Genomic DNA, 11,187 nt, shown 5'->3' with positions numbered 1-11,187 from the left:
GTTCAAACTGCTCTTCGCCAAGTGGATTAAAGTACGCCGTGATTCGAGTCCGATTGAAGCACGCTGCGTTTCACAGACGCTCGTTAAAGGTCATAGCTTGGGGTTAAAGATTCGGCATCGCTTCGCTACAAAATGGCAGGAGTCCACCAATTTTTTGATGATTTTGTATCTCTGGAGAATGTTCTGTAGCCGTGGGAGTGAACGCAATTGGCGGGCTAAGATTGCGAGAAGGCATGAACTACAATGGCTTTTGTATATTGGCCTAGCTGTAGTACAGGTTATGAACGCGTCAAGAGTTGTAGACAGGACAATCTGGGAGCGTGATCGAAGCGACGATTGTTGGGACAACATTCGGAACCAGCCAAAATCCCCGGTGAATCAATCGTGGTTTGCGTTCACACTCGATATTCGATAGGATCGGATTGGATTAATCCTCCCCAAATTACCTCCGGGAGGTGGATTCAAATAATTCGATCCAGGGAAATCAATCGCGATCGGGAGCGTTCACACTGCAAAAATCAATCGCGATCGGATCAATTCTATCGCGATAATACGTTTAATCCGATTAAACTACTCAAATGACCATAGCATGTCCAGAACACGAGATATCAAACTCGGAAGTTCTGCTGCAGTACCATAACAAGCCACTGGGGGCCCCCAAATCTAATCATTTTCAGGTCTCAAGAAGACCCACTAACGTACCAAGTTTCAAGACAATCCATCGAGGCGTTGTTTACAGACACACACACACGAACGCTGAATAAAACATAATCTTCTCGGCGAAGGTAATAATACCCAAAAGCAACTCTCCAAAATTTGGAGTGGCAATTGAATATGCGACCTTTTAAAAGAATGACGTTTTTTTTTTCTCTCACGCTGTTATAAATAAAGCTGTCGGCATAACGTCATCGAAACTGTCGGAAACGAGAAGTGAAACACCTACCGGGGAATCCCCATCCGGGGTAATCCCCTGGCGGTGTGCCGCAACCTTTTAACATGTATTGTTCTTATCTTGGGCTGTCCTAACGCACACGAAATGAATACATTTAAATCAAGACGTCAAAACATGTAGATTACTAGTGCAGGGTTAAAGCACCTTGATTTTTGTGTGGATTGGGTAGTACAACAGCCATCAGGTACGCTGCGCTACATGGTAGATAAGCCCTAGTCTCTACCAGACTAACCGCGCCGGCTATAGGGAGAACATTTGCCGGGGGACTTTGGCCATGGCGGGTAACATTCGCAGGCGCAGTTATATTTCACCCTATCTCCGTAGCCGACTCCCTTCATACAATTGATTCTATTTTGGCCAATTTCTACTATTTTCCCAGCGACCCGCGTAGGCTGGTAGAGCCTAGATAAGCCCAATCCGAAGAGCTCAAAATCTGCTACCCGGAAGTAGACATGACGCTGTTGTGTTGGGGTGAGAATTGTGGCCGAAGCAGGACTGTCAGACAACAGCTTTTTACTCATAGTTACCCTGCAGGACAGAAGATTCTGAATAAAGCAGCTAAAGGTTTCGTACTGCGGAACGAAACTTTGCTTTCAACAATACTATTGCGTCATACTTACTTTCGGGGGTTTCACGCTTTCTATAGTTGAGCTATACGTGCATTGTAAACACGACCAGGATGACGTATAGAAACAGTTTCGTTGTCGCAAGAGGGGATTTCGCAAAGTCCATTTTAAGAACGCTATAAATGCGCTGTTAGTTTTGCGTACCTGCTTTTAAGTTAGTCCACACGAAGCCGTGAACACAGCCTTGACGCCTCGTCTGCTATTTCCCCTGTGACTGAGGTAAGGAAAGTCTGTAGATGAATCACTACACCCTGCATCCTTGACATGATGATGTGTGTTGAAAATTAGCTCTTTGCTGTGTGAGCGAACCGCTTTTAAGACATATTGAGCAATTCTCTAACAATAGTATGTTCTGTCAGCTATTAGAGAATTAGTGATTCTCTAAAAGCTGACAGAACATACATACAGTTGACATGCTTAATCGGAAGGCATCGCTCTGAAGTTTGATACGTATCTATATATTTAACAGATCCCTGGTTGTGCATCATACATAGAATCAGCAAGAGAACGGGAAAATGCCGACAACTGAGTCCGAAACACAAGCCCAAACGGAGAAGGAACTCCTTCGTGTCTTCAAGGAAAAGTTGGTGCAACACATCCATCCGACCGCTGTGGGGCGCTTCTGCACGACCAGTTTGCAGGAAAAGGACCAGGAGGAAGTGAAGAGAAAGGAAGAGACTGCAGGGCTGCAGGCTGCTGCCGACCTGCTGCTGGAAAAGCTGCTGCAGCAAAACAATCCGGGTGGGTAATTCTGTGCTGCTGCTGCAGAATTACTTCCGCAGTCCTGTTGCTTTTCGCTGCAGTATAACACGTTCATGTGAGAAATTCCTCCAATCCGTATATATACGAGATCCGCATACAGGCACGGTGTGTGCAACCCGTATATTTGAGCAGGGCGGACAAGGGAAAGACAGGCATTTCTTGATCTTTGTTGGCGGACAATGTAGAATGACCTGCTCGTCTTATTTTAAATTTTTTTTAAAAGTGTTGTCATGCATGGATACAGTGGTGTGAAGTGCACTCTCTCTTTAGGATGGTTCCCCGAGTTCGTACAAGCTCTGAGACAATCTGGATCAGAGCACGTTGCAGAGGACCTGTGCCCCACGGAAACAGCGGCCCCTGCCGACTCCTCCCCGTACCGCCAACTCCTGAGGATCGTGCCAGACCTGACACAGACCATAGTGGTGGCAGACCTGTTACCGTATCTACCGTGTCTAATGCAGGTGCGTTTTCAGCCATTTCAGTTTTCAATACAGTAACACAGCAGTCCCCTTATAGCATAGTTTCGGTGATTTTACTGTGTCGCAGGCACCCTGTCTAATACAAACCAGTATGCTGTCATGCTGTCAAGATAGAGGTTTCAACTACGTATAATCGCTAGATTAAAGCTAACTCTCACTGGTTGGTATTCCGCATGGAATGGCATTTCTATCTGGATTATGTCAGACAAGCCAGCTCGTAGCATTTCCTGACGTTCCAATACCGATGGCATTCCCTTTGATGACGTATTTCGTATATTGTTGGGGGGGGGGGGGTCCCCACCATGTAGTTTGACTGTCATCTCTGTCACGAGCAAGTTGTAGTTGTGTACCTGTCTGATTTTTCTGTATTTTCGCGGTTGAATAGGAAGACAAAGAACAGATCGAACAGACGAGGAAAACATCTGGTAACACCAGAGCTGCGGATGTTCTGTTGGAGAAGATAGTCCGGTGTGGCCCGGAGTGGTTCAGTGAATTGTGCAAGGCTCTAAAGAATACCGGAGATGAGAAGTCACTGGACCTGCTGTTAGACAGACGAGGAGCAGACCAGGGTGAGAATAGAAGGAATTGGGTGAACGAAAGAACAAACGAGGGCGCGAATGTGCGTAAAGCCCCTGTCACACTTGTGCGTATATACAAGTCCGCATGAGTTGCGTATTAACATGTTTCTGGTTAAGGTTAAGTTTGCAGCCGAAGAAGTGCTTTCTTAGGTTAGATCACTTGGCTGCACAGCGGTGGGTCAAAGTAGAAAACAACTTTGTCCCCGCAAACTTTACTTAAACAACGCAAACTTTACTTAAACAAAAAAAATGTTGCGCACTTGAATATACGCACAAGTGTGACAGGGCCCTAACCCTTTTTCCCCAATTGTAGTTTTAGAGAAGATTGCTACTCAGAACTTCTAGTATTAGTTTTATTGCTATTCCGCTATTTGCAATTGTGTGAATTTATGTGGAGAGATCGTCGTCTTTAGCTATTGGCTTGCATTTGTAGTTATGGCCTCGTTTCCATCGTTCTGGTGATATAGCTTAATTTGTGTGGGAAATACTGATATATATATTTCGCACGAAAAGCCACATTCTGCACGTCTGGAAATGTATTTCTCTGATCAAATTCATTAAGATTTAACAGCTTAACAAAATAAAACCTATTCTTATACCTGAAGGGAAAGTATTTCTTCTGATAGACAGTTGTTTGAGTTTAACGTTATTCCATGACAAAGGCGTTTGGCAAATTTGATAGTGTTCTTGCGCAGCCCGGCTCTCCCTTGAAACTGCAATGTAACCCATCACATTGCATATCAACTCGTACAATAGTTTTCGTCACTGACCATTATTTAAACCATCTTAGACCCCACCGACGAGAACCTGAGCAGCTTGTTTCGAAGCCTGTCCATATCCGGACCTTCACCTGCAAACGGTAGGCTTACCTAGATAAATTATGGATATAGTCAGGTACACGAAGAAACAAAAGCACAGACAACGATAGCATGGAACAGCAATAAGAGCGATAAGAGACTGTGATTGAGCTGTCGTTGTCCTCTTAATGATGATTATTTTGAAATCAAAAGTGTCGATTCTATAAAGCGCATTCATGTTAGAGAACTTGTTGAGTAGTATTCTAATGGTCCTGTTATTTTGTGTGACAAAATACAGCAATGAGAGCGATAAGAGACTGTGCATGTGATTGAGCTGTCGTTGTCCTCTTAATGATGATTATTTTGAAATCAAAAGTGTCGATTCTATAAAGCGCATTCATGTTAGAGAACTTGTTGAGTAGTATTCTAATGGTCCTGTTTTTTTGTGTGACAAAAATTGAATTCAGTACAAATATAACGTTACAACTGCTGTACCTTTTTCTTTAGAAGAAGTCCAACCCGCCGATGCGTCAGCCATGAAGGCCGCCATGTTGGATGACCCAAACCTGGACGAAGGCTATGAGGAAGACGCAGAGGATGTCAGCGTTAGAGGTACGTTTGCGATTGGTGAGACCTCCCTATAAACCTGCTAACAGGTTACAGAAATACCATTCTCGTCACATTTGTGTATTTTTGAGATTCTTCCATCAATCACTTTAATATAACGTTATTTTTTGTATTATTCCTCAAAGGAGCCGACGGAAGCTTCCCAATGCGTGACTATCAGCTTGAGCTGGCGGAAGACGTCCTGAAAGGTGAAAACAATGTCATCTGCTCACCGACCAACAGCGGTAAGACGCGCGTGGCAGTCTACATCTGTAAGGATCATCTGGAGAAAAACCCCGACGGGAAAGTGCTGGTCATGGTCAACAAGGTGAGGGGATCGGAGATTGAAAGTTGTCAAGTGACACCACAATGAGTTGATGTGATGATACGCCTTATTGACAATCCTATTTTCGGGTTATCTAGTTGAAAGACTCTAATTTTCAGACAGATTCCTTGCTACTGCAATATTATAAAATTTCAAGTATGATGAGTCAATATTTCCGTGTGTGTACATGTCACTTTATTTACAATTGCAAAATATTAGCTCACTATTGTGCCGTTCATTAACCTACCAACATCTCAAGTCATACACACGATCAAATTCAGTCGTATCAACATGTGTTTTAGAGTGACTGTGGCATTACAGGTCCATCTGGTAGAGCAGCACTTCCAGAGTCAGTTCAAGCCGCTGCTGCCGGAGTCCTTCCAGTCCAAGCTGGGCACGATCAGCGGGGAGAACTACTCCTCGGCGGAGGAAGAGCACATCAGCTTCAAACAGCTGGTGGAGCAGAAGAGCCTCATCATCCTGACGGCGCAGATCCTGGAGAACCACCTGAACAGGGATGATGAGGAGAAGGTGGAGCTGTCAGGTGAGCAATGTTGCTCGTACTTGACGTGAGAATAATCATGGCTGCAAAATCCAAATGTACAGTCCAGAGTATGGACGTCCACCACAGTTAGACAGACTATTATAGAACTCCAAAATATCTATTAAAATTCGAGGGTAAGATATGTAAGTGGTGAAAGATAAACTTGAATGACTTGAATTGTAAGGGAAGTCTTGATTCCGTATGTGTTGTTGTATTGTTATGAGGAATGTGTTTTATAAACGTCATGATGACCCTCTTACACTGCACAGATTTCTCTCTGATGATCTTCGACGAATGTCACCACACCAAGAAGGAGAACGTGTACAACAAGATCATGGGCCGGGTCATCCTTCAGAAGTTCCGCCAGCCGCATCTACCCCTGCCTCAGATCGTCGGCTTCACGGCGTCCCCCGGGGTGGGAGGCGCCAGGACTCACGTCCAGGCCGTCTCACACATCCTACAGGTACTTCATGTAGCGTAGATTCCTGATGAGTGAATATCAAGTTCTTAAGATAACAAAAGAAATTCCGTGGTATGTAACAGATCGTTTGATTTCTTGCTGCTGTACTTTGCAGATCCTTGCCAATCTTAACGCCTCCAAGATAAAAACAGCAGAGAAGCATGCGGGCGAGCTTAAGAAAGTCGTAGGGCAGCCAAAACGGGAGTGCCACATCACCAACGAGCGGCACCAGGACCCCTTCGGCGATGAGCTGAAAAAGATGATGCGACAGATCCACCGGATGATTGACATGGAAGGGCCGGGGGAACGGCGTCCCCCAGCAGACTTCGGCACGCAGATGTACGAGCAATGGGTGGTGGAGATGGAGAAACAGGGTCAGTGTCAGTGGCTCTCACTCCATACTTATAAAACCCCTCGTAATCTCGGAGAAAAGAGAGATTATCTTCTCCATATGAAATCAAATAGCCGATGTGTGATAAATAAAGGGACGTTGTAAAAACTTATACAGAAATTCTAATATGGTTTAGTTAGATGACGCATACATACACAAAAGCTGGATTACAGCTTACGTTTTCAACAGTATAACGCTTTATTTATATACCAGGCGGCATTGAGTGCAGACGATGCGTCCAGACCTGCGCAGATCACCTGCGAAAGTACAGCGACGCCTTGGTCATCAACGACACACTGCGCATGTCTGACGCATTTCAGTACCTGAAGGAGTTTTACGCAAAAGAGTCTGAACGCCAAGAGGGATTTGACGACACGGACCGAAAACTGACCAGTATCTTTTCTGGTAGGTGATAAACGTTTTCCATGCAAAATGTCAAAGTCTTTCTCTTGTTAGAAACCGTATCACCTTCGTATATCTTTTCTATTCTACTCTCTTGTGTTCTCATGTGGATTACTTCGACTTCGTATTTTATTATGACACTAATCATATTTGCTCCCGACCATCTTTCAGAGAGCTTCTTCCGCCTTGAGAGGCTGACTAAGATGTCACAGTACGAGAATACCAACCTTGAGGCGCTGAAGGAGAAGCTCAAGCAGGAGTGCGAATCGAAGGAAGGCGCCAGGGGGATCCTCTACACGAAGACCCGACAGTCCACGGCCTTCCTGTTGTCATGGATACGAAACACACCCGAGTTGAATAATCTACTAAAAGCCGATCAGCTGACCGGCACAGGCACGGGCTCCATCAGCAAAAACAACCACATGACTCCGGTAAGACGGCCCTTTGTTTTGACATGTGCAGACTGATTAATCTGAATACATTGCAGTTTAATAGCTAAAGCTGGCATTCTGTACATCAGAACTTGAAATAATGAATGTAGGAATGCGGAAAAAATCAGTGAATGAGTGAGTGAGTGAGTGAGTTAGAGAATGAATGAATGAATGAATGAATGAATGAGTGGGTGGGTGAATTAGAGGATTAATGAATGTGAATGAATGAATGAATGAATGAATGAGAGTGAGTGAGTGAGTGAGTGAGTGAGTGAGTGAGTGATAGAATGTAATTTTTCCCAAGTTACATGATTTTTGCTTTGCTTCACCAGATCAAACAGCGGGAGGTCATCAGAAAGTTTCGGGAGGGCGAGCTGAATCTGCTCATCGCCACCACTGTCGCCGAGGAGGGTCTGGATATCAAGGAGTGCAACTTCGTCATCCGCTACGGGCTGGTGACCAACGAAATAGCTATGATGCAGGTTCGTCTGAGGTCTACACATTGCAGTATTCACAGCTCATGTTGCTACTCAACCATGTGCTCTGAAGCACTGGTATTGTTGATTTATTGTAATTCATTCTCAGAATAAAAAGGAGACCTGGTCTAAGATCAACATGCTATGCAACCTCTTGTTTTATCAAACAGCAGTATGAAGGAACCACGTCGATAATGAATTACAATAAATAAACAATACCCAGTGCTTCAAAGCACATGGTTGTGTAACAACATGAACTGTGAATACTGCAATCCTTTAACTTAAATCACTCTGGTTCTATGGCATAGAACCAGAGTGATCTAAGTAAAAGGACTTTTTACTACATTCGGGAAGGTACAATGTGTTGTAAATACCCACAGCACAGCACCTCAATACTTAAATACATTGCAACTGCCCTTTTTCAGTTGTGGAGACAAACGACATCCGCTTTTTGCCCACACACATATGTTGTCTGCTATATCACACCAGACTCCTATCTGACTACAGGCAAGCGGGCGTGCCCGAGCTGAAGACTCCACCTACATGCTGGTGGCAGGAGGGAAGACAGGCGCAGGACAGAGGGAAGAAAACAACATGTACAAGGTACAAATGATGCATCGGGCCATTAAGTACATACAGGACATGCCGGCCGACCTGTATGACCAGGAGGTAAGTGTAAAGAAATAGAAGACGTTTTCGTTCATCAGTTTTTGGCAACAGTAGGATAGAGCCATTACCTACAGCGTCGCTCTTAATGCTATAAACATGTGAATCTTTGTTGATGACGTAGATTTTACAGAATAAATAACGCCACAACAAAATAAATAGTGACGTAGATACGATACTGTCCATTTGTATCCGCCTATCAGATTCAGAAAAGACAACGAGCCATCTGCAGCGAGCTGCGCGCTCGGAACAACCCTGCAATAAAGGCGCGAAAGCAGGCGGCAGCATCCGGGACCTTCCTACACTGTAAGAAGTGTAACCAGAAGGCATGCGACGCCGCGGAGCTCAGGCTGATAGAGGTGAGGTTAACAAATCAACTGTAAGATGATCTGTGTTTTTGGGTTTGTGTTAAGCTGCAAAAATCTAGTATATTTGGCTTTTTATCATGTACAGTACATATAAGGTGGTGCTTTAACTGGACGGGCCTCCCCAAACTCTTAATCACTTTCTCTGCTTTGTCTGCAAAAGCTAAGCAGAGGTTTATTTCTTGCACTGATGCCCAAGAATGTTCTTCTGTTTTACACTTACCTGGAATTCGATGCGTCAGATGAAAATGTCCCCTAGTCTGTGGAAGGAGCATTTGAATTGTGTCGAAGATGAAAATCTCTGTAAATCATTATCAGTCTAGCATAGATCATCCATATTGAAGATGATTTTGAATGCCACCTCTACAGGGCGCCCACCACGTGCACCCTGACCCTGGGTTCCTGAGGACTGTCGGGAAGGCGGACGAGGCTGAAGAGCCGCTGCAGGAGCTGCAGGAGCGGAGCAGGCTCGGCAGTGTCGGCTGCAGGATCGGCAGTGTGAAATGCAGCAAGTAAGTTCAAACCGTTGCTTCATAATTCGTATTTTTTCCATCAAACCGTTGGTTCATATTCCTTGTTAATGATTTCACAGAAGGAATTCAGGAAATAGCTGCACGAATGGATACATGTTTTTCAGTGAAAAAAATTATTTCACACACTGTGCATATAACTAAAGTAGAAGAGCTTAAACCGACAGTATACATGGAAGGCATCGATTTTCCAACAGAGATACTAACCAACAGGTTGTCCACTCAATGAACATCACCTGTCAGGCGAATCGTGTTGCAAATGTGAAGATTTTTTCTCTCAGGTGTGAACAGGACTGGGGCATGCTGATGCTGCACAAGGGAATGATCCTGCCATGTCTGAGTGTGAAGAACTTCGCCCTGAGGAAGCAGGGCCTTCCCGCGCGCCGCCCGAAGAAGTGGAAGGACTCGGGCGTCGCTGTGGCAGAGTTCGACTATGCGCAGGACATAGAGCTGGGGGAGGTGGCTATGGACACGAGCGATGATGACCTTTAATTTGGAATTTAGATGAAGAATGGGGTACAACAGGTTGGGAACGGATTGGGACACTACTATAGATTTTGCAAGTTGAAAGGCTTGGACGTGAAGGATAATGGCGAGGGAATCTGTAACAGAAGAGGGAAATATTAAGAGAGAATTCGAAGCGTGGAAATGAAGAGCCAACTTTTGCTTACATAAGATAATATCGCCGTAGCATCATGTATCACTTTAAAGCAAGTCGGTCCAATACACTGACCGAGACGCAAGTAATAAATCAAAGAATCTACAAACTAATACTAGTACTCCATTACCTCTATAAGTAGCCTTCCACTATATATCTTCTAGTACATCTGGAGCCTGAGGCGACTCCGTTATGCCATGTTAATTTGATTATATGGATGACATCCGAGCTCGCATCAATTTTTGTCCGTTAAAAAAAAAGTTTTCGACCATTCTGTAAATCGTACAAAGCAGCTGAATAGCAAATAGATGCCGTGAATTGTAACATAAATATTTCGGGTGTTCATTTGTTCAACCTTCTGGACCACTTAGATTTCATAATGAAGGCAATTTCTTTTTGCCAAAGTTGTTTCATTTGCCCGGTCGCATCATTTTTGAGGTGTCATCCATATGATCAAATCAACATGGCTTTATTTGGAGCAATTCTTGTGTGCTTATCGTGGCACAGCGTCTACCATTTACACAAGAACATAATCACCATTTTTTGGGTAACAATTTACGTATAGTAGGTGTATGGAATTCTTTGAAACTGTAGTTTGTCGAATAATGTCTCAATATTTTAACTAACGTGTCCACATATTTCATTTCATGGTGTAGGGTAAAATATCTGCTATATGTTTTAGATAAGCCAACTGTCTTGATACTATTGTAATGTGTGAGCGACTCCCAATTGTAATGTCACAATTCTAAAAGTGTTCAAATATCTTAAGTAATAGTGTAGGATTATCATATGTACCGTAGATTTTAAAACATGACAACTGTCTTAACTCTTGTGTTATGTGTGAGCATAAGAATGTAAGTACCATCATAATTCAGACTTAACAAGTCTGCCAAGTTGTATACTCAATAAAGATTTCAAAGATTTCAAAGTATTTTGTGATAAAAGATATTGGTCTTAATATTCTTTTGAAATGGCTGTGAAAAGAGCACATTTCTGGGGATGCTGTTTCTCAGAGTTCCCCGCGCAGCTCAGCAACACGTGTGTGATTTGGGGGTCGGTTGTAGTTTGTGGCTGGCCTAATTGTAAACGCGTATTGGAGTAGAAGACCTTACCTTACCTTACTCCTTACCTTGGAGTAC

At 43.9% G+C, this 11,187-nt stretch overlaps 1 protein-coding gene across 1 annotated transcript; it reads left to right on the top strand.

Moving 5' to 3' along the window:
- The first annotated feature begins 1,661 nt into the window (after window positions 1-1,661).
- LOC136430694 (ATP-dependent RNA helicase DHX58-like) lies at window positions 1,662-10,992 on the top strand. The gene is made up of 17 exons (XM_066421499.1): window positions 1,662-1,797; window positions 2,073-2,319; window positions 2,611-2,801; window positions 3,205-3,388; window positions 4,188-4,256; window positions 4,702-4,821; window positions 4,947-5,128; window positions 5,447-5,669; window positions 5,939-6,132; window positions 6,245-6,503; window positions 6,734-6,925; window positions 7,094-7,353; window positions 7,686-7,835; window positions 8,337-8,498; window positions 8,699-8,854; window positions 9,230-9,372; window positions 9,672-10,992. The coding sequence occupies exons 2-17, from the start codon at window positions 2,094-2,096 to the stop codon at window positions 9,880-9,882; spliced, it is 2,922 nt and encodes a 973-aa protein (XP_066277596.1). The 5' UTR covers window positions 1,662-1,797; window positions 2,073-2,093; the 3' UTR covers window positions 9,883-10,992.
- The last annotated feature ends 195 nt before the right edge of the window (window positions 10,993-11,187 follow it).

This window comes from Branchiostoma lanceolatum, chromosome 3, assembly GCF_035083965.1.
Source record: "Branchiostoma lanceolatum isolate klBraLanc5 chromosome 3, klBraLanc5.hap2, whole genome shotgun sequence".
NCBI lineage: Eukaryota > Metazoa > Chordata > Leptocardii > Amphioxiformes > Branchiostomatidae > Branchiostoma > Branchiostoma lanceolatum.
This window is presented reverse-complemented; position numbering and strand designations above follow the sequence as displayed.